The sequence below is a fragment of the Acomys russatus genome, chromosome 3, assembly GCF_903995435.1.
Source record: "Acomys russatus chromosome 3, mAcoRus1.1, whole genome shotgun sequence".
In the NCBI taxonomy this organism is placed as follows: Eukaryota; Metazoa; Chordata; class Mammalia; order Rodentia; family Muridae; genus Acomys; species Acomys russatus.
Window position 1 is genome coordinate 40,683,961 of NC_067139.1, and position 23,496 is coordinate 40,707,456.

Here is a 23,496-nt window from a genome sequence, read left to right on the forward strand (position 1 = left end):
TTTTTTTACAAAGTTCAACTAACAAGACACTAGCAGGTTGACAGCTTTAAGTCTATAGGTGAGAAATTATCTAACAAAAATAAGCAGGATTTACTCAGCATCAGCCACTTCCATACCCAAGTGTTATTCCGGTTAATAAAGCTCACTGCCCATCAGGCTTCTGGCATATACTTAAGATGCTTAACTCCTGTAGTATTGCTCCCCACCGTAGTTCTCCACAACTAACAGAAAACTGTTGAAAAGTAGTGGCAAACATTTGCAAAAACAAACAAAATCCCAAGCTTATTATAAGCATGAATATGTGATGGAAATTTATCTCAAGCCAAGTCTTTCCAACCATTAAGAAATCACCCAAACTGAATTTGCCAATGTATTTTGTCTCTATCTGAGAGGTGCACTTATGTCCAACAGAGGAGCTGCTGAAAATTAAACTTAGTGTTTAGTTTTGGGGTGGGCTGGAAAATTCAACCACCATTTGAAAATTGTCTTTAAAAAAAAAAAAAAAAAAAAAAGACCACCAAAAATAGATTCACTAAATTTATTTTAAAAATCATAAAACGTTTCTTACAAAAGAGCATTACATTCTGCACACTGCTCTGAACAAATGCCAGGGACATGTGGACTATTACTTTCCTCCCTGTCCCACCCCCAATGTTACAGTGACCACAAAGCAAGGTGTTCACAATAATTACACGGGGGAATTTTTTTTAAAACCACCAACAATGAACAAAAAATAAAATTCACTCACTCTGCTGCTGTTTCAAAATTTCAATGTTAGTTTTTGCATGCCCTCCCCCCAACCCTGTTTGTAAGGAACTAAAACATTACATCTGGTGAACAGCAAAGATTTCACTACACCTCAAATGCAGAACACCTATGAAGCAGAGGAATGTTGGCTTTTTAAACAGAAGCAGATAAAAAAAAAAGATGCAGGACTCCTTCAGTTCTTCACTAGTCTTAGAAAAACTTTCCAGAATACTGCTTCACACTATAAAAAAGAAAAAATATCTTGCATTAGAATCCTTCAACATCTGCATACTGCTTCACACTATAAAAGAAAAGAAAAAAAAAGTACGAATTAGAATTTGTGTTCGAAACATCTTAATCAACATTAAGACAATTTCAATGCTAAATTAAAATCATAAACATGTGCATTACAATTAGAAGAACGTTAAAGAGCACTAGCCAACTATAAATTAGAGCAATGTAAAACTCAAGAAAATGTTAATCAGACAGTAGTGCAGAGTTAGAAAATGAAACTGGAAGCTGTTAATACTTGGTAGAAAAGACAAAGGAGTGCGAAGAAGGTGTGAAATGCTGCGTTTTACAGCACCATCATAATCTGTCCTGTAGAGGTGGCCTGTGCCATATGGCAGACTGTGATTTGTTGTCGTTTTAGTTATCTAAAAACAACAAAATCACTAGTCTTCCACACAGAACTAGGCCAACATCCAATGACTCTTCTACATTTTCTACAGGCTCTGTATAATTTATCATATAATTGGTGGTTTTGGCAGCAGTTTTCACCAGAGAAATGAGAAGTTTGCTTGGTTAAGGCTTCTTCCAGCAAGATTAGTATTGAATGTCTTCATTTTTAGTAAGAAAACAGAAGAAAATTAAGGCAGAACTATTAATTAGGATGTTTAGAAGTTAGATCCCCAAGAGACGGAAACACCAAGGTTTCTAAAAGAAAAAATAATCAATTGGGAAGAAAAGCTTTTTAAAGGTTTTAGTATGTATATGTGAACATAAAGCTTAGCTTCAACTCACCTGTTCTGCAGCAAATACTGTGCGTTCTGTATCTGGTCCTGTGTTCCTGTAATGGTAATGATCCGATCTTCGGATCCTTCTAAAGGTTCATCAATTTTGATTGATGCTCCCGACTCATGACGAATTTGTTTAATACGCTGACCACCTTTGCCAATAATAGATCCAGCCAACTGAAAAGATTTTTAAATACAAGAGTTCATGTCAACGTTAAGGAAAAGTTAATCCCTGTCATCAATGAGTGTAGCTTTATAGTAGTTTATTTAGAATGGCAGTCTTAAATTCCTCAACTAAGATTTAATTATGATGTATGTATTTTAAGAACCCCAAGCCCTTTACTTTTATTAATGCCACCAAATTATCATTTGATGTGAGATTTAAAATTCTCCCCATAAGGGCTGAAGAGCTGGCTCGGTGGTTAGGAGCACTAGGTGCTCTCCCAGAGAAGCCAGGTTCAATTCCCAGCACCCACATAGCAGCTCATGTCTATCTTCAACTCCAGGTCAATGGTCTCTGACACCTTCACATAGATGCATGAAGGCAAAACACCAACGCATATAAAACAAAGCTAAAAAGAACAACCCAGCAAACGAGCAAACTCTCCCCCCTAAATCCATAAACATCTCAATCCTAAATTGGAAATCTTGGCTGAATTTACAGAAGCAGCAACCATTAAACAATTCAGTTCCAGCCAGGCGTGGTGGCACATGCCTTTAATCCCAGTGCTCCGGAGGCAGAGGCAGGAGGATTACTCTGAGTTCAAGGCCAGGCTGGTCTAAAAAGTCTAGAAGAGGAGCCAAGGCTACAGAGAAACCCTGTCTGCGGGGAGGGAGGAGGGGATTCAGTTCTCTAAATTAAAAATACTTACGTCTTTGGGAATAGTTACTTGTGTGGTAATAATAGGTCCGCCAAGATCACCATATGAGCCACGGCCCCCTGCATAGGAATAATCTGATTTAAACAATGAGCAGCAAGTTCATGTAAAAATAAGTATGAAATATTTGATTTCACAAAGAAGAAACTTACCATATCCAGAACCACCCTAAAAACAAAGGAAAACAAAATTACTTAGTTTAATAGCTCAAAAAAATTCCAAGAGCTTAGAAAAATCAAATTCCTCACATAATCACCCACAGCCAGTTTATCTATACATTGAAACTAAAAATTATGGGGGTGGAGGAAAGAACACCTTGCCTTGTGGACAGGCAAGGTAAACTACTGATATATCCATTAACACCACTGATACTCAACCTGTGGTTCATAAGCCATTTGCCATTCTGATGGGCTCCATGTGTCAATTGCAGAGTCCCAAGTTTCATCAGCACTGAACCCAACCTGTATCACACACGGAAATAGCAAATTATTTAGATAGTTGTACAAATAAATAAAAAAAAAAAAAACACTTTTAGTAAGTATAATCTTGCACAAATACTTGGTTATAAGGGCTATTAAAACACATATGCCAGCCATGCGGTAGTGGCACATGCCTTTAATCCCAGCACTCAGGCTAGCAGAGACAGGCTATGAGTTTGAGGCCAGCCTGATCTATAAAAGGGACTGACTATAAAAGGGACTATAAAAGGGAGTACAGGACAGCCAGGGCTGAAACAGAGAAACCCTGTCTCAAAAAACCAGAAATACATTATGCCCCTCATAAATAAAAGTTCTTACCATGCCATCATAGCGGTCTCCAGGCCTTCCTCTTCTGTCATAAGCCATCAGATCTCTGCAAGTACAACATGCTGTAAATGTTTATATGGTCGCATCAAAATCACCCCATCTACTACTAAGTGCAGCCTCTTTTAATATTAATGTTTGGCTAAAAACTTACCCTCCTCTGGGTGGTGGTGGTGGAGGAAGAGGAAGATTCCGGGCTCGGCTGCCACCCCGGCCACCGCGACCAGGAGGAGGTGGAGGAGGTCCTCGACGAGGGCTCATATCATCATAATCTCTTCTAGAAGGAGGCATGGGACGCCCACCCCGACCAGGAGGCATTCTGTCAAAACCACCTCTTCCCCGCATGGGAAACCCCACAGGCCGGCCACGTCGGTCATCAAACATCATGGTAAAACCACCATAATCATAGGTTTCATCATAAAAGTTGGGATCATAGGGCTGTGCACGTCCTTTGATAGGAGACTAAAAAATAGAAACATAGCACCTTAATGTTTGGGGGAAAAAAAGGCCTGGTCTTCATCAGTTAACACATCTCAACTGGTACTAATTTATCTCAAAAGGTAATAGGAAGGGACATAAAGAGGCAATGATAGAAAGTATTTTTTTTTTTTGAATACTGAGGGGGAAACCTCATTACTCCAGGTATGTATGTTAAGCGGGCAACATGGGGACTTTTGTGTAAAGAACCAAAAGCTCTATGTTAAAAGGGGTAATATAAAAAACCCACAGGGAGATGTTAAAATTAACAATTGCCTCATTTCTGGTAATTTGGTGCAACTGAATGCAAGCAAAAATATCCCAAAGATACCTCAGATATAAGGTCAAGGATGATCTTGATGCACTCTACCACCCTATCAGGTTTTCCTCCAATAAGAACAACTCTGTCAGTAGAATGAGGGCAGCACTCCTGGAAAAGCTTGATTGTTGTCTGAGTGTTCTATAACATTTATAAAAAAGAGATTAACTCAGTAGGAGAACTTAAAAAAAAAAATCAAGTAATATCCAGGCTTCCCAAGTTTAGACATTTGGATCCAATTATTTCCAATATAGAATGTGGTCAATGACATAGGACTTAGAAATGGTCTAAGTTTAAACTTAGTTTTGTTACTTTTAGACCCAGCTAGTGATGAAGGATCAATCTGAGGGAGTAGCCCACAAAACCAACTTTGTATGAAAAAACTTAAATCCAGCAAGGAACAAAACAATGCCTTACTTCTCGAAGTTCTTTGATTTTAGCACCTTTAACACCAATAATTCCTCCTGCCAGACTTTGATGAATCAAGAGTCTCAACTCGCAGTCAAAGTCACTTCCTTTATAATGCTGGTACTGTGGAGGGGGAAATACACAATTTTACTCTCTTGTAAGTATCTCCCAACACACTATCAGCTTATGTTTAAGCACAATATAATGCACTGTTGCAGTAAGCAACCTGAATTTTTATCTCAATAACTTTACCAGTTATGTGCTTATTATCCTCAATAGCCAGGCCCAAAAAGGACAATCTGCACCACCTTAAAAAACTATTTTATTTTCAGGTCCTGCAACACCATACCCACACTGCAGCCATTTAGCATGTCGCTGTTACCACAAAATTATTAACATTCAAATAACACCATAATAAAAATGACTGCAAAGCACTTTGCAAATGTAGTTAATTCCCACTGCAGCATGGAGCAGGGTCAACAGTGAGTTGTAAGACCATCCATATATCATATTTTTAAGCCTTTTTCTATAGAGATGGGAAAAGCACACTATGTTAAAAATAAAATCGATCCTATGGGCCAGGCTCCATACTTCAGTGGGGTTCAATGGCACTATGACATACATTTAAGCATTCCACAGCATCAGATTCGAGCGGGAGCTGGCTGGTTGCAGTGGGTGATGGCAACTGCAGGCCCTGAAAGTAGAAAAATAAGAATAATAGGTTAAGTGTCTAGCGTGATCAGGCTATTGTCGCATATATTGGTAAAGCTACTACAACATATTTTAAAATCTATTATTATTCCAGAAAACAGTTTAACAGTAAAGCCCAATATAAAAATCCTTTCTGCATATACCCAGTGGTGATTACACTCTCAGTGTCATTAACAGTAAAGAAAATAAGCCAAACAATAGCAGCACTCAGGTCCACGGCTTCGTCCTGTCTACAGAAGCACTATAGTAAGCTCCTGCAGCTGGTAAGTTCCTGAAGATGGAACATGGCCTGGAACTGAACTACAAAATCTCCCTATTAAAAACAAAAACAATAACAAAAAAAAGTAAAGTAAAACTGCAATGTTCCCTAATTAGACCTAAATTGCCCTTTATAACATACCTCAACATTGTTAAAGTCTCTAAAACTAAGGCCTTTAAAATACACACTAAACCGTGATAATGCATGTTCAGTTTCCTTTACTACTCCAGGAATGCCAGCCTAAATTTTGAAGATAAAGAACACTATACATTATACAGATTTTGCTGTCGCAAACCATATTTCCCCCTCCCCTGGCTCACCCCTCATTTTGCCAAATATTTAAAAAACAAAAACAAAAACAAAAAACAAAAAAAGAAAGAAAAAAGAAACCTACCTCTTCCAAGGTAGGGATGATTTTCTTCAGAATTTCTCCAATTGTTTCAATATCAGCACTGATACTCAGTATGCTGCCAAATATCAAATATCACACAATACAAAAAAGTGGAAAAGAAAAATGAGTTTTGTCATCAGTAGTCACAAAGACTTTTAGAGAAGCAACATCACAATTACTTAATAGTCCCCATTTAAGGTAGCCTATTTATGAATTTTATACATGCATTTTATTTTATGCCCAATACAGACATAACATTATTAGGAGACTTTGAGAGACAGAGAGAATGGGCTGCTGGAAGGGCTCAGATTAAGTGGCAACAATCGACCAGAATTGAAGCAGAGTTGAATTCTCATGTTCCCCGCCACCAAGTTAAGGACACCCTCGCTGTTACATTGGTAATACTGGCACACCTTCTCTTGGGTAAAGTGGGGGGATATGCAAGTGGTGAACATTGTATCTGGAGTAAGGTTATGGATACCAGTTAGAAATTAGACTACTTAATGGGCTCTGCAAGAAAACAAATACAAATGCAAGACAAAACAAAGACAATACAAATGAGAAGTGAAGGAAAGTGAACCAGTTAGCGTTTCATCAGAAAAAATTATGAACAGACAATGTTGGGAAGCAAGGTGGGCCACAAAGACAGAGCGAGAGACTATTTGGATAACAGTCTGATTTACAATGCAGCAAATATGCAACACTTGAAGCTGTGCTCCTTCCATCGAAATAAAATTAGTGGATCGTTTGGGTGGGCAACTCACGGTAAAAGTTCAGTGACAAAAGGACTTAATGGGGAAAATAAGACAGAAACTTGAAAAACAATACACCGTCTAAAGGGGATACTATTTAATTATATAAAAGGCAGGTAATAAAATACATTTCTCTCTTTCTAATCAGGCAGTGAGGCATAAACTGTTGGGACATACCGCTCGGGGCCACTGCTGTCTGGGACTGAAACACTGGCATTGTACTGCATTGGTCATTGGCGTTCGTGGATGTTGGCATTGGGCATGGGCATTCAATCAGAAGTTGTCAAGTATTGTACCCGTTTGGCAACGAGCACATTTTTGGGCATAGCCAACCAGGGTTTTCACATGGGCGTTCAGGGGCGGATGGGCCAACGTCATGGTGGGCAACGCAGGGGTAAGTCGATCCAGTACATGGGCAACGGAGATATATGGCCAAAAAAACAAGGAGAGGGAAAAGGGGGAAAAGCAATAAATTTTAATTTAATACAAACTATACTCATACTCTCAATTAATGAAACAAGCTTAAGTTGTTCTGAAGGCTAACACAATAATGGACTTCTCTATACCTGACCGTGGCTTAACATTTAAGGACCTTAAATGATGGTTTTTGTTTGTTTGTTTTTGTTTTTGAATGTTTCAGTAGCAGGCTGGCTCGTGAGGGTAGACACAAAACCTGTCATGACTCAAAAGTTTACTGAAATTCTTGAGGAAAATGGGGAAATAACCCAGATAATTATACAGAACATCTGGATTAAGAGGAAAGAGGTTCAAAGACAAAACAAAAATTCCCACACCAAACCCGCAACTAGTCAGACTGATTTGGTTTCATGAGGTGCAAAAGACATTCCTGTATTTCAAGCAGGTTTGCAAAACTTAAAATTTAAAGTTTATAGTGATCAAGAGAAACACAAAGATCTGTTACGGAGAGAAATGAAATACTGTTAGGTATTCAACACAGTTATTTGCCTCAGTTTTACCAAGATAATAAACACTAAGAAGTATATATACTATGATGAAAACAAAACCTTAAAAGTTACACACAATTCTGGTGCTGCCAACATTTAATGTGTCTAATCACAAGAGTCAACCCACTATAAATTACGAAGACTCAAATTCTAGGCAAATAGTTCAATTGCCAAGATTAATCTCCTCACTATGTTAAGAATACAGTCAACATTAGCTCCATGTTGCAAGCTGTGGAACAGATTTTTTTTAAAAATGAAATAAGTTAGTTTGTATCCGCCATCTTCAATGACTTTCAGAAATGCCCGATTTCCTCTCATACATACAAGAGGAATGGTGCAATTAAGGGTTTTTACATTTTGTTTCTATTTCTAATTAAGATGTTTTACCTTTTTTTGAAGTGAATTAATTTGAAGAGTTTTATCAGAATATGAAGATTTAATTGTATATGTTCCACCTTAATCAGGGCTTTAAAAGACCAGGAATCATCTACATTACCATTAATTATTACAAATGGTTTGTAGCTAAAGTCAGTGATTTCTAAGAATGTGATCCTTTAAAATTCTAGACACATACAATGAATTTGCTTGTTCAGTAGTTAGTTTAATACTTACGTCTGTACGAAGAGCCTTAATATTCTTGCCTCCTTTTCCAATCACTGCTCCAGCATTCTGGAATAGACAAAAAATTACTTTGCGCTTCCAAAATTAGTATTTCTAGCTATATTTTTATTGTTAACAACAAAGTCTGCACAGCACGGGACATCTACTTGACAATGACAGGTCTCAAGACAAATGGTTCTACAATACATGTTTGGAGTATTTAGTACACCAGACATGAATATAAAATTCCTACAAAGTATAGATTACTTTTAAAAGCACCCTCTTATGAAAACCAAGCAGACTCTAAGCAGCAAATACTTTTACATTGGGACTTGAACAAACTAGTCAGGTAACCTTAAGTAATCTAGTTTCCTGGGGAAATAAAATATAACCACACCTAAAGTAACCCCAACTCAGTTTTCTAATTGGTCTTTGGTGGACCCTGGTAAAAGGGCTTTTCGTCACCAAAATTCCAGCACTACCCAGTTTGTAAGTCTGTTTATAAATGAAATGTATTATCTAAATGTGATAGTGCACATCTGTAATCCCAGTACTCAAAAGTCTGAGGACAGAGAATCAGGAGTTAAAGCTACCCTTCCCTATGCCTGTAAGACCCTGTCTTGAAACAAACCTCTTATAATTTTTTTTAATTTGGTGTGTAAAGCTCTGAAAGCTTCCCAGCAAGTCAAACCTGGGCTTAAAGTGAAATAATCGCTATTCTAATTGACCACAAACCTCCAATTTTAAAGGAAAAGTTAATACCTTGCTCTGAAGCAAAATGCGCAATTCAACCATCTCATCAGTATTTCTAGACCTTTTAAAGGCTTGTTCCTCTTCTATATCTTCTGCAGGGCGTTTACCTAGAAATGAACAGTTTACACTTTAAATTAGAAATGTCCCCAAGAAAGGGTAATTTGTATCTTAAAGTCCCTGCCTTTGTCTTGGTCTTTTCTCTTTGTAACATCCAAGTAATATGTAATAAAAACTTCAAAGAATTATAATTTTGGGTGATCTATATTGGTTACCTATGCAAAAAAGGTTACTCCTTTTCATAAAAAGCAAGAACTAAGAGATACAAACTCAATATAAACAAAAACTATGAAACCAAAGCTACCTAAGAGGTAAACATACCATTCCAAATATTTTGTAATAATAAAATTAACATATACTGCTTATAATTAAAATATCTTCTCACCAAATTCACCATTGGTTTCGGTGTTGGGGAAGGTTTCTTCTGGCTGTTCGGTCTCCATTTTCTTGAATTAAATGAATGCACCAATCTGTTGAAAAATAAAGAAGCTAGTACATTTGGCTTACTGGAAAACAAATACTATTTTGCTTTAAGTCTTCAAAAACGGATTCTGATTCCAGCAAGCAGGGACTTAACACACCCTTCAACCTCTTGCAGGGCAGAAATAACACACTCGCACTACCATAATCTATAAAAACTAGCATAGACTAGTTTTGCTTTTCTTTTTATCATGTACTACTAATATCGGGTTGTAGGTCTTATTTGAGGAAACTAAAAAGGATATTCATAAAAGCAGACTTAAAAAAAAACCTCTTAAAATGTCTCTCTCAAGGAAGCAAAACAGTCCAAACACCTGTACCACCAAGATTCAAAGAAGCCTGTTTCCACTCATCCCCCAAGAAAATCTGTAATCCCGCCCTCAGCAATTTGCTTCATTCATTACAACGGAGAAGCCAGCCGACCTATAATTTTGTTCACAAGACTAATTCTTGAAAAAGACCGCATCGCAAAATTAAGTGTTATAGTAAGGCTAGTAGTAATTGTGCCGATGTTTTGGGTCGTGATCAACAACACTATTAAATGAAACCTGCCAAGTTTACAAATATTATCTCAAATAAAACCTGCATTCAACTTCCAGAGGGAAAAATCTGTAATTCTGATCAAGGGACCAGACTGAAACTACCATCAGCTAAGGTAGCCCTTAACCACCAACATTACCATTATACATAAGTGATGCTATTAAAAAAAAAAAAAGAAGAAAGAAAGAAAAAGAAAAAGGGGAAAAAGGCTGTCTCCCAAGAATTTCACCTGATTCAACTCTTCAACCCTACAAACAAAGCGACAGAACTAGTCCAGTCAACTTGTGGCCCCACCAATCGAATAGTTGAGCTCAAAAGACCGCAAAGCTGAGGAGGCATCGCATTCATGCCGTCCTATTCCAAAACGGTGGCTGGCAGTGTCCCTCACAGGACGACCTGAACCGCCGAGACCCGCCACCCGATTAGATCTCCAGCCGCCGCCGCCGGCAAACGGGCTCAGGAGAGGACAGCAGGGGGCTACGAAAAAGCTATTAAGCCCGGGCCCCGCGGCCGCCGTCCCCGAAGCCCGCCAGCGCCACTAACAGATCCGTCGCGCGAAACCTCGCGCCCTCCCCCTTCCCACGGCCCGGCCCTCCAGCGCCCAAGCCGCGGTCTGCGGCCGAGCGGCGCCGCGCCTCTCTCCTCACCCGGATCCGACAGGAAATGGCGGCCCGCGTAATGGCGACTACGTGCGACTAGGCGGAGCCGCGCGAGAAACCCCCTCCCCCACCCAGCACGCGGGCCCGCGAGCTCGCGGCCCCCGCACCTCCCCCACCGCCCGAGAGACAAAGCAGCCGCGGAAGCTGGGGCCATTCTATCCGCCCCGCTCGGGAGACCCAGGCAATGTGTGTGTGTGTGTGTGTGTGTGTGTGTGTGTGTGTTGGGGGCGGGGGGGGAACACACACAAAGAGGCGACGATGGCGCCGCGGCACCGCCATTCCCGCCCCCGCTGGCCGGCCCCACACAAGCGCCCACGTCCTGCACCCCACGAGTTGCCTTTCCAAGCCCACGCGCGCCCGGACCCGCCGCCGCCGCCACCACCACCACGCCAACTGCAGGGAGGCACGTTCTGGCAAATGGCGGCGGTGGGGGAGGGGAGGCCCGGCAACGTCCCCCCCCTCCCCCCAGCTGGCGACGGCGGGGCCCGGGCGCCTCCGGACAGCCGGGCGGGGATCCGGCCCCGCCGCCTCCGCGCACGGCTCGCCCGGCCCTGCTCACCGCGCGACTCCGCCGTTGCCTCCCGGCCGCGCCGCCTCCGACGGTCGGTCACTGCTAGACAGAGAACGAGGACAAGCCCCCTCCCTCCTCGGCGTCGCGCCCCATTGGCTGCCCGGGCTTCGGCGGTGGTGCGAGGGCGAAGCGATTGGCTCGGGGCCGCGTCAATTACGGCGCCGAGGACCCCGCCTTCCGCCGGCGACACCCTTTGGGTAGTAAGGCCGCGGGGCCTGAGAAAACCCGGGCTTGGGGGACAGCCCGAGCCGCCGTCCCCGGACGCCAACCCGCTACCCCCGGGCCCGCCACACGCAGCCCCAGTCATTCCGATACCTACAGGCCGCTATCGAGCGGGAGGCGAGCACGACGGCGACGTCCGTGCAGCGGAGAAACAGAGGATAATGGCGTCTGCAGCGCTGTCGCTTGGAGCGCCCTCCTCCTTTCTCGTTCGCGCACTCTGTAGTGAGGGGGAGGGGAGGGGAGTAGTGACAGTCCTCTCGCGAGATTTGAAAGGGCCGTTCACGTGTGTCCGGAGGGGGGCGGCAAAAAGGGTGTTTTCGAGGCCTGAGGGAGGTTTTTGCGGGGTTGGAGGAGGGACGCCAGCGCGCGCGGCGGATTGGGCGGGAAGAAGTTAAGGAAAAGAAAAAGCAAAAAAAAAAAAAAAAAAAAACCCCAAAAAACCGAAACCCTACAACAAAGAGTACAGGGACAGCTTCGGCGACGGCGGCCCCGGGATCACGTTTGCGCGAGTCGCGGCGGCATAGCCAGGTCGGTGCTCGGCCGGGGTTCCTCGGTTGACCGTCGCATCTCCCTCGCTCCCCGTGCTGCGGGGTCTGCGCGCCCCCTCCGCTGGGCCCGGGAAACCCGCTGCGCTAATGGCTCGCCGGGCGGGGAGGGCGGGGAGGCTGCTGGAGCGGCGCCGCTGGCTCTCCGGCGAGGCCTTCACGTGGCTGCAAGTTATTCTGAGGGCGGCTTGGAGCCACGTTTGGGGTCGGTCCCGTAAAGCGAGGACCTCGGAGCACGACTCGGCGGCTGCCCGCGCGTCGGGGCACGCCGTCCCGTCGTGGTAAACCCATGGTCCGTTTTGGTGGTCCACTTCCTCCCTCACCCGCACAGCTGGCCACCCAAACTCCGGCCGAAGCGTCAAGATGCCCGTCTGTAGGTCCCTAAGTAGTGAGGCGTCTGTGCTGGCGCACCCTGTCCCAACTCTTCATTGAATTAACTTCAAAATACCCCCTTAAATAGCTCTGCTGTATGGCACCCGCGTTACCTTTAACTTACATGACAGAAGAATCAGGGAAGTGAGGGCGTAAGACTTGTTTTGAGACAGCCTATGTAGCCCTGGCTGTCGAGGAATTTATTAATTAGACCACCTGCCTCTTGCCCCTCAAGTGCTGGATTGAAAGTTTGTGCCACCACTCCCGGCTTAGAGTTCTTAATACTTTGGTTTTTTGAGGCAGGGTCTCACTATGTATGTAATTCACAAAGATCCGCCTCCCAAGGCTGAGATTAAAGGCATGCAAACCACGCCCAGCTAAAGTTAGCATTTCTGTTGTGACATTGCAGGGTTTCTCCGTGTAGTCCTGGCCGCCATGGAACTCACTGTATACCAGACTGGCCTTCAATTCTTAGAGATCCGCCTGCCTCTGCCTTCTGAGCGCTAGGATTAAAGGCGTGCGCTCACACACCACAGAGATCGCCTAGCAGGCCCACCCCCTATGTAAAGATGAGGGGGAATCCAAAGGAAACTGCAGGCATTGTCTAGACTAGACTCCAGTGAAAACTTGCTTTCTCTACATTCCACGGTGGGGCTGTTCTTGCCCTCCACTACTCCCGTTTGGTTTCTTCTCTTACGTTTCAGGTTTTCTCTTTGAGTAACTGAAAGTTTGTCTTTTCTCCGTCCTTCGTTTCCTATTTCAAGTTGGAAGTTTTCAATTCATTCATAAAACCTCCGGATTGGGGATGTAGCTCAGTGGCATAGCTGTGGGGGCCCTGCATTTGGGTGGCACAACAAAGCCCCTGCCAGTTTGTTTCATTTAGTGGCACCAGGAGTTAATGGTTAAGTGGTGAAGTCTAATGCTTCAGTGCCAATTTGGAGCCAGTATTACTTAGCCATGAGATTTAATATAATTGGAACAGTCCAGTAGGTGGCTGGGGCAATATTTAAAATACTGTAGGTACCTTATCCTTAGTTCTCTATTGTGAGCCAGACTCTGTGCTGGCAATTTAATGCTTATTACAGTACTTAGAATAAGCTGTGCTTATCTTCGTTTTTTTAGTAAGTAGGATAAACTGGAAGTGGTGGTTCCTGCCGTTAGTCCTAGCCCCTGGGAGGCCAGGCAGCTGGATCTGAGATCAAGGGCTGTGTAGTGAAACTACCTCAAGAAACAAACTTACTCTAAAGATGGGGGTGCGGTGGGGAGGACTCGGGGACAGGTGAAATGGATCAGTGGGTAAAGGTACTTCCTGCCAAGGCTGACTCTCAAATGACCTCTAACATCCCCAAAAATATCGAGGATAAAAACCATATTCAAGGTCATGTAAAAGAGCTGGCCTGAAGCCTCCTAAGTAGAATTTTCTCACTGTTTTGCTTTTTCCAGACAGGGTTTCTCTATGTAGCCTTGGCTGTTCTGGACTGAATCTGTAGAATCAGGCCATCCTCTGACTCAGAGATCCACCTGCCTCTGCCTCCTGAGTGCTGGGATTAAAGGCGTGCACTATCAAGGCTGGTTTTACTACCAATAATGTCAACCATAGTACAACATTTTTTATGCATGCTTTTAGTGGCAGGAACTTTTACCTACTAAACCATTTTGCTGGCCCAACTTATTTTTTAGAAGAAATTAATAGAAACATAAAATGGATATAAATATTTATTTGTCAGTGATTTAAAATCTTAGCTATTGACTGAATGCCACAAAAATATCTGGGGATGGTACTGCTTTTCTATTTAAAAAAAAAATTGAGTCTGATTGGAAATTAATTATTGAGCCAAATATGCCTAAACCTTAGTGACAAGTAATAGAAATCTACTTAGTTCTCTTTTTGTTTCATTCTTAGCAGTCTTTAGAACCTAGATTTGTAGGATCAATCTCTTAGGCACAAAGGTTAATAAAAATATTTTACCATAAAAGTAGTGAGAATTCTGGGCGCAGTGGCACATGCCTGTAATCCCAGCACTCAGGAGGCAGAGGCAGGCCAATCAACATGAGTTTGAGGCCAGCCTGGTCTATAAAGTGAGCCCAGGACAGCCAATGCTACACAGAGAAATCCTATCTCAGCCAGGCGTGGTGGCGCATGCTTTTAATCCCAGCACTCGGGAGGCAGAGGCAAGTGGATCAATGTGAGTTCGAGGCCAGCCTGTTCTACAAAGTGAGTCCAGGACAGCCAAGGCTACACGGAGAAACCCTGTCTCTTAAAAAAAAAAAAAAAAAAAAAAATCCTATCTCAGAAAAAACCCAAAAAACAAAACAAAAGTTCTGTAATTTTACATGCTCATTAAGTAGTTTATAAAAAACTTGAGAGCTGGCCTGGCAGTGGTGGCACCTTTAATCCCAGCACTTGAGAGGCAGAGGTAGGTGGATCGCTGTGAGTTCTAGGCCAGCCTGGTCTACAGAACGAGTTCCAGGACAACCAGGGCTACACAGAGAAACCCTGTTTGAAAACAAAACACAAAAAACTTCAGAGCTGGATGTGATGGTGCATGCCTTTAATCCAGAATTTAGGAGGCAGGCACAGGCAGCCTGGTCTACATAGAGTTCCAAGGCTGCATAATAGGCCCTGTCTTAGAAACAAAACCTTCAAGGTCTGGAGGCATGGTTCAGAGGTTTAGAGCATATATTGCTCTTCCAGAGGATCTGACCCACCCACATACAAAGAGACATTTTTAAAAAATCTTTGAGCCAGGAATGGTGGTGCACGCCTTTAATCCCAGCACTCGGGAGGCAGAGGCAGGTGGATTGCTGTGAGTCTGAGGCCAGCCTGGTCTACAAAGGGAGTCCAGGACAGCCAAGGCTACCACAGAAGAGACCCTGTCTCAAAACAAAACAAAAATCTTTGATGATTACACAGCCTTCTATTTTGTGGACATGATGTAAATTTTTTTCCAGATAATATTCATACCTCTAATATAAAAATATTGATAAATATTGGCAGATAAATATTCTGATCTCTTTTTTTTCTTTTTCCTCTTGCCTTTTCTTCTCCCCTCTCCTTTTTCCGCCCAAGTGCTAGAGATTGAACCCAGGGCCTCAGAGATGTACCTTGTTCAAAAGTACCTTGTTTCAAAAGAAAGTGGGGATTCAGCCACCAGGGGAGGTCCAAGAGACATCATGAGAGAGCAGCTGGAGTAGAGAAAGCCATAAAATCCAAGTATCAGGGATTTCAGCTGGGAAGTGGCCAGATTAGTTTAGAAGGTTAAAATAGATCAATACTGCTTATTTGTTGTGCCATAAAGCTTGTTAAATAAATATAATTGTCCATCTCAATTATTTGGGTGCTAGCTGGGTTAAGAGAAAAAACTACAATACAACTTTAAAATAACCACTAACATCTTTCCTCAAGTTGTTTTTCTTGTACTGAGGAGTTCTTGAGACTCAGGGGCTGTGATTTGTCCACCAGCAAATGGGAAATTGTGTGTCCTAGCTAACCTTTCCTTTGGAGCCATTGCCAGCTGCTGTGACTGCGGTAATACAACTTTACAAGAGAGAGGGTGTGCTTAAACAAGAGCACGTGGGGTTCCAGGCTACACTGTCTTCTATGCTTGCCTTCCTCAAGGTGGCCCAGCAGGTGAGGGCTCTTGCCATCAAGCCTGACCCTGTAGTTTTGATCCCTGGAACCCACCTGGTAGAAAGAGAGCCAACTCCTACCTAGGTATCATGGTATATGTATACTCCTTCAGTAATAATAGGAATAGAGTAGTATGGCAGCAGAGTTTCCTCTGAACTGTTCATCACACACTGCATTAATTTACCCTAATATCTTCTGCCTTAATTTGCATAGTAGCCTATCGAGTTCAGTAATGAATGAGGAAACAGGTTTAGAAAGAATAGCTTTCTCAGCAGCTTGTTTCTGTTTGTTCTGAACTCCTGGGGAGTGTGGTTTGGTTTGGTTTGGTTTGGTTTTTCAAGACAGGGTTTCTGTGTGTAACCCTGGATGTCCTGGAACTAGCCCTATGCCTCTGTATCCCAAGTGCTGGCATTAAAGGCATGTACAACCACCACCTGGCTAAGCTCCCTTTTTAAGCCTGTATTGCTTTTATTTTGCCTTGACTGTTAAGGAATCCTCAGAAGAGCACCATCATAGTCTTGCATTCATGAGAATGGGCCAGCGATGCTTTCTGTGGTTTCATTTTAGAATCCTTACTGTTGCTGTCTTACCCCCTCAGGGCCATTCCTCTGCAGAAGAGGCTTTGAGCACTACTGACCCTCCAGCTTGAAATCCTGTCAGCACATCTCATGCTGTCCTGCTAAGTGGTAAGTTTTCTTATGGACATGTTAAGCCTTAAATAAGTTGTACCTCTTCAGTGTCTTCATCTCTGGAAAGAACAGATGGAGAGGTTTTGTGTGCACACGTGCAGATTTAAGTATAGCTGACAGCACAATTGAGAATATTTAGACAAACAAGTTTTCTCTGTATCAGCCCAGAGTGAGGTTGCCAAACATAGTGATACAAATTTTAATAGAGTCAAAATAAAAAGTTAAGCTGGGCCAGGCGTGATGGCACACACCTTTAATCCCAGCACTCCAGAGGCAGAGGCAGGTGGATTGCTGTGAGTCCGAGGCCAGCCTGGTCTACAAAGCGAGTCCAGGACAGCCAAGGCTAACATAGACTTTGTCTCGGAAAAAAACAGAAGAAAAAAGTTAAGCTGGATAGTGGTGGCGCACACCTTTAATTCCAGCACTTGGGAGGCAGAGGCAGGTAGATCTCCTGAGTTCAAGGCCAGCCTGGTCTACAGAGTTAGTTTCAGGATAGCCAGGGCTACACAGGGAAACCCTGTCTCAAAAAAAAAAAAAAAAACCAAACCATTAGTAATAATAATAATAGTAAATTATAGGTGTCAGAAGAAACTAGTAAATATTAAGTAAGATGAAAAATAATAGATATGATTATTTCTTAAGTAATAAAATATAATAATATCTGAGTATCTTTCAGAGGTTTGACATTTACACTTTATTATGCACACCAATCTTTCAGCAGCCCTGTGAGGCAGATGGTGACACTGATGAAAACACTGAGGAGACAAAGCTAGCTCTTAAACATTTTGCTTTTGTCATTATACCATCTGAGTACTTCTAACGTTTCAGTTATCAGTCAGGGAGGAAGTCAAGGACTTTTGTTTTTTAACATATATATTTATATTATTACACATAGATACAATAAACTACCTACAACAAGAAGAACCACAAAACAAGTCCAAAGATTTTTTTAATGCTGGAAAGAGAAAAGTATAGAGGATGTAGTAATTAGGCCTGTTTGTGTACTTGAGAATTATAGGTGCTATATTTAAGTATATTGAATCACTTTCTGTTTTCAGGTGGATTATATACACTTACTAAAAGAAACTAGTGTAGCTTTAAGTATTGAATCCCCTTTTTGTTTTCAGGTGAATGTGTACGCTCTTACTTATTTGAGTTTAACTTTTAAGTCACTCTGTTGTATTGTTTTCAAGTGAACATATATGCTCTTAAAAGAGTGTAATTAAGTATATTGACTCTTTTTGTTTTCAGGTGGATGTGAATGCTCTTATTTAGAAGAGATGAGTGTAGCTAGTGCTGTCTTAAGAGTTGAAACCTGGCTTTTGGCAACATGGCATGTTAAAGTGCCTGTGATGTGGCTGGAAGCTTGTGTTAACTGGATCCAAGAAGAAAATAACAATGCTAATTTGAGCCAAGCACAAGTAAATGAACAAGTGTGGGAGCAATGGCTTCTTACTGACCTGAGAGACTTGGAACAGCCTCTCTTACCTGATGACATTTTAGAAATTCCAAAGGGAGAACTCAATGGATTTTATGCTCTACAGATCAATTCCTTGGTTGACATAAGTCAGCCTGCATATTCCCAGATACAAAAGCTGAGAGGAAAGAATACAACCAATGATCTAGTTTCAGCTGAAACACAGGTTACTCCAAAACCATGGGAAGCCAGGCCTTCACGGATGCTGATGCTGCAGCTCACTGATGGCATCACACAAGTTCAGGGAATGGAATATCAGTCTATTCCAGCTCTCCATGCTGCTCTTCCTCCAGGCACAAAAATTTTGGTGCATGGACACATTTTGTTCCGTCTTGGTGTTCTCTTGTTGAAACCAGAAAATGTGAAGGTGTTAGGAGGTGAAGTAGATGGTCTTTCAGAAGAATATGCTCAAGAAAAAGTACTTGCAAGATTAATTGGTGAACCTGATCCTACAATTTCAGTCATACCAAATAATTCTGATCACAGTATGCCCAGAGTTCCAGGGGGGTTAGATGCTGTTTTAGGACCTTCAGATGAAGAGCTCTTGGCAAGTCTTGATGAAAGTGAAGAGCCTGCAGTAATTAACAGTGGATCCATGGGAAGAAGCTGTTTCAGCATAGGCAGTTCCTTAGACACTACTCCCACAGATCAGTCTAGTTTTGAGCCAGGGTGTAATATTTCTTTAAGGCAAAAGGAAAAACCACCAAGCCAGTATATGCATTTCTCTGATGGAGAATTTGATGACTTTTCACTGGAAGAGGCCTTGCTTTTGGAAGAAACTGTCCAGAAAGAACAGATGGAAACAAAAGCTTTGACGCCTCTAGCTCTGAAGAAAACCGCAAACAGTATGGAGACATTTTCACATAAACCTAATACTCTGAACCATACAGCTTTGATTCATAAACAAGGAAACAGCAATTGTGATGAAAAAAAATTACCTGAACAAATGATTAATGAAAACAATTATTTTGGCTGTCCATCTGCTAGAGACTGTCATAAGAGACTCTTAGCCCATGATTTTAGAAATGACAGTGTTATTTCAGAAGTAGATAATACAACAAAACAAACCATCAACAATTCAGATGACCATTGCGTAAGTAATAACATGTCAATCAGAGAACTGGGACCCTCTCTGTCAGAAAAGCGCTCACAAGTCACTAATGAAAATGGCTGCTCTTCACAGGCTAGTTCAAGATCGTTTGAGAACAGTGCTGACCTCTCTATTGGCATGGACTTATATTCTCCACCCTTTATCTATCTATCTGTCCTAATGGCCAGAAAGCCAAAGGAAGTTACCACTGTGAAAGTCAAAGCATTTATTGTAACTTTAACTGGCAATCTCTCAAGTTCTGGTGGCTGTTGGTGTGTGACAGCGAAGGTGTCTGATGGTACTGCCTATCTAGATGTAGACTTTATAGATGAGATACTTACCAGCATGATAGGGTATTCAGTATCAGAAATGAAACAGTTAAAAAAGGACCCTCCTAAATATCAAAGATTCCTAGAGGGGTTACAAAAATGTCAGCGAGATCTGATAGATTTGTGCTGCCTAATGACCATTTCATTTAATCCTTCTTTATGTAAAGCCATGGTACTGGAACTGCAAGATGTTGGCTTGGAACATCTTGAGAACCTAAGGAAGCGGTTGAATAAATAATTTACCAAAATACTGTTGGAGCACACTTTAAAACAGGCAAATGTTTGGAATCAAAATCTTAGTTTTTGGAAGTCTATAGAAGAAAAGAAAAAAGCTTCAGATCTTAAAAATGGGTGAAAAGTCTCAGTGCTGAAAGGGCTTTCAAGTGTCAAGCCTGCTGAGCCGAGTTTGACCCCCTGCTCCCTTGTGGCTGACAGAGAGAACTGACTCCCAGGATCTGTTGTCAGTCCTCCCCACATGTAGCATGGGACACACACACTAAATGACATTTTAAAATAAAGATAATTTAATCAGAATGTATGTGTTAGGGTATTTTTGTTTGGTTTGGTGATGCTGGGCCAGGGCCTTGGAATGCTAGCAAGCCTCTACCAAAAAGCCACATCTCTAGACCCTTGTTTTTTGTTTTCCCTCCCTGGAAATGGTCTCATATGCCCAGGGTGGCCTCAAGCTCTTTTGTATAGCTGACAGTGACGTTGAGCTTCTGACCTCTTGCGTCCACCTCCCAAGTGCTAAGATTAGGGTTATGCAGTTTTACCTGGTGCACCGGGTTAAAATCAGGCCTGTGCATGCTAGGCAAATGCTCCACCAACTGAGCTGTATCCCCAGTCCTTGCTGAAGGAATTTTCTGACCCACTCTTGCTGAAAAACTTGTTTTCCACTTGTCATTGAATATAATAAGATAACTGATAAATTGTGATGGGCTGGCAAAATGGTTTGTCTGGTAAATGTGCTTGGTGTTGAGCCCAATGACCTGATTCTATCCCCGGTACCACATGGTGGAAAAGAACTGTCTCCCACAGGATGTCCCCTGATTCCCACATACGTGTGTAGCATGTGTGGTCCCTCCCATGCACACAGGTGCACACAGTGAAATAAAATGTAATGGAGAATGATGATGTTTCCTCAATGAAATTCATTATTGAAAGTTAGAAATTAAAAATTAGTAATTTTCCCAGTCATGTTGAGTATTTAAAAAAATTTTTACTGTGATTTAGATGGGGCTTGGTTTTCTACCACTTGAATTCTGGGAGTATAATTATTAATAGCAGCAAGCACCACTTACCTGCTGAGCTGTGTGGCTGCCCTATGGCTTTTAAGATGGTTCTTGATAAGTATAACCCAGGGTAGCCTCAAATTTACTGAGGCTTCAGCTCCTCTGAATTAGCTGTGCTTAAAAGTTACTTAATTTTGTTGTAATTGTTTTAAAGAGAAAACGCTTTCACTTTGCTGTTACTAAATTACGTTTAAGAGGTGAAGTTAATCTTTTAGAATTATAAATGGAGGGAGCAGGAATTGGGAAGATTTATTTTGTTTTTGAGACAAGGTTTCTCTGTGTAGCCTTGGCTGTCCTGGACTAACTTTGTAGACCAGGCTGGCCTTGCAGAGATCTGCCTGCCTCTGCCTCTGCCTCTGCCTCTGCCTCCCTGATTGCTAGGATCACAGGTGTGTATGACCACACCTGGCCCTGGAGAGGTTTCTTACTAGTTAAAAGCTGATTGCTGCTTTTCTAGAGAACTCAAGTTTGGGGATTTGACATTTTTTGGCTTCCCGAAGTGACTGCACATGTACACACACATACACATAATTTTTTTTTTTTTTTGAGACAGGGTTTTTCTGTGTGTCCCTGGCAGTCCTCTTAGTTGCTCTGCAGACCAGGCTGGCCTTGGACTCACAGAGATTTGCCTGCCTGTCAAGTGCTGGGATTAAAGGTTCCTCACCATTCCAAGCTTCATAATTTAAAAATATTTAAATGAGTAAAATGTGGAGGCAAGATGATCAAAAGTTGGTCATTCTTGCCTATATAGAGACCAACTTGGATGGGATGAAACTTTGTCTCAAACAAAAAAAAAAGTTGAGTAAAATGTAAAAATACTTTCATTGGAAAGCCCAGTTCAAAGCACAAGAATACAGATACATGTATTTTTTAGCACGTGTGACTACCATGTTGTAGGTGCCCACAGAGGCCAAAAGACATAAAGTCACATGTGCTGAAATTGTAGTTTTGTATAAGCTGCCCAACATAAATACTAAACGAGTCCTCTACAACAGCAGCAAGTGCTCCTAACCACTGAGCCTTCTCTCCAGTCCAAAGTGCACTGGCTGGTGTTGTGTGTCAACTTGACACAAGCTAGAGTCATCAGAGAAGAAAGAGCCTCCGTTGAGAAAATGCCTCCATGAGATCCAGCTGTAGGGCATTTTTTAAGGTAGTGATTGATGGGGGAGGGCCCAGCCCATTATGGCTGGTGCCAACCCTGGGCTGGTGGTCCTGGGTTCTAAAGGAAAGCAGGCGGAGCAAGCCACTGGAAGCAAGTCAACTAAGCAGTGCCCCTCTATGGCCTCTGCGTCAGCTCCTGCTTGAATTCCTGTCCTGACTTCGTCCAGTGATGGACTAGGATCTGGAAGTGTAAACCAAATAAACCCTTTCTTCCCCGATTCAAAGAATACAGATACTGCTGCTTTTATAATAGTACTGTTGTCTGTATACTCGGGCATCTTTCACTATGAGATCTAAGTGTGTGTGTGTGTGTGTGTGTGTGTGTGTGTGTGTGACCTCCCCCTGCCCCCACTTTTTAAAAATTAATTAATTTAGAATACATTTCAATTGTTATCCCCTCACTTGTATCCTCCCGTTCCTCCCTCCCTTCCTCTCTTTCACCCTATTACCCTCCCTTAGGTCTGTGACAGGAGGGGACATCCTCCTCCATGATATGGTCACAGCCTATCAAGTCTCATCCTGATAGCCTGCTTATCCTCTCTCTGAGTGCCATCAGGCCTCCTCACCAAGGGGAAGTGGTCAAATATGGGGCACCAGAGTTCATGTCAGAGTCAGTCCCCACTCTACTCAACTGTGGAGAATGTTCTGAATAGGGATTCAATGTTAACTGCATGTATTGTCCTTGGTGCAGTAGGTTGAGCAGATGCTCCTGGGTCCAGATGGGCCTGTCATGATGTTCTTGTGGGTTTCTAGGACCCTCTGGATCCTTCTATTTCACCATTCTCTCATATTTCCCTCTCCTATAGTCCTAATAGGAAGCCCAATCTGATTGGTGAAGACTTTCATGTGACATCCTTTTGAGCTAGTGTCCAATTATTACGTGAATATATGCCATGTGAGTCTTTCTGGGTCTTCGTTAACTCACTCAGGATTATCATTTCTAGTTCCATCCATTTGCCCGTTAAAAAGAAATTCTTAGCCAGGCCTGGTAGCACACGCCTATGATCCCAGCACTCAGGGAGGCAGGGCCAGGCAGATCTCTGAGTTCAAGGCCAGCCTGATCTACAAAGGGAGGTCAGCACTACAAGGGAAGTCCTGTCTCAAAAAAACCAAAAAATAAAAATAAGTAAGTAAAATACTTTCCTTTGTGGGCGATGCTTAAAATATATAACTGATCTTGTTCTTCATATTGCGTCACTGCAGAGAAGTGCCAACCCATTGTTCTTTATTCATTTCTGCTGTCTGTATTGTGGTTCCTTAGAAGAACAGAACCAATAGAATGAATATACATTACAAGGGGTT

General features: G+C 42.4%; 2 protein-coding genes across 9 annotated transcripts; one reads left to right on the forward strand and one right to left on the reverse strand.

Moving 5' to 3' along the window:
* Positions 1–501: 501 nt before the first annotated feature.
* On the reverse strand, positions 502–11,848 carry Hnrnpk (heterogeneous nuclear ribonucleoprotein K). Of its 8 annotated transcripts, none has more exons than XM_051172629.1 (16): positions 11,706–11,848; positions 9,522–9,606; positions 9,089–9,186; positions 8,339–8,395; positions 6,939–6,982; positions 6,013–6,085; positions 5,271–5,342; positions 4,658–4,771; positions 4,253–4,381; positions 3,599–3,906; positions 3,439–3,493; positions 3,019–3,102; positions 2,794–2,809; positions 2,636–2,718; positions 1,771–1,940; positions 502–1,048 (listed from the first exon to the last, which is right to left on the reverse strand). In XM_051172629.1, the coding sequence occupies exons 2-16, from the start codon at positions 9,577–9,579 to the stop codon at positions 1,015–1,017; spliced, it is 1,395 nt and encodes a 464-aa protein (XP_051028586.1). In that variant the 5' UTR covers positions 9,580–9,606; positions 11,706–11,848; the 3' UTR covers positions 502–1,014. The 8 variants fall into 8 exon arrangements, with proteins under 8 accessions (XP_051028586.1, XP_051028588.1, XP_051028605.1 ...); XM_051172631.1 differs by having other exon boundaries at positions 11,702–11,817; XM_051172648.1 differs by having other exon boundaries at positions 502–988; positions 2,636–2,703; positions 11,706–11,769.
* A 4,744-nt stretch (positions 11,849–16,592) lies between these two features.
* Positions 16,593–20,094, forward strand: Rmi1 (RecQ mediated genome instability 1). Its single transcript, XM_051172675.1, has 2 exons — positions 16,593–16,842; positions 18,097–20,094. The coding sequence occupies exon 2, from the start codon at positions 18,126–18,128 to the stop codon at positions 19,977–19,979; it is 1,854 nt and encodes a 617-aa protein (XP_051028632.1). The 5' UTR covers positions 16,593–16,842; positions 18,097–18,125; the 3' UTR covers positions 19,980–20,094.
* Positions 20,095–23,496: the final 3,402 nt, after the last annotated feature.

Excerpts from the sequence above, each read along its gene's own strand:
- Hnrnpk (XM_051172629.1), bottom strand. The coding sequence starts at position 9,579 with ATGGAGACCGAACAGCCAGAAGAAACCTTCCCCAACACCGAAACCAAT. Across the intron at positions 4,772-5,270 it reads ATGCTGTGGAATGCTTAAAT|TACCAGCATTATAAAGGAAG; the intron begins GTATGTCATAGT and ends CCCCCTCCACAG. Across the intron at positions 3,907-4,252 it reads TCCTTGACCTTATATCTGAG|TCTCCTATCAAAGGACGTGC; the intron begins GTATCTTTGGGA and ends TCTATTTTTTAG.
- Rmi1 (XM_051172675.1), top strand. The coding sequence starts at position 18,126 with ATGAGTGTAGCTAGTGCTGTCTTAAGAGTTGAAACCTGGCTTTTGGCA.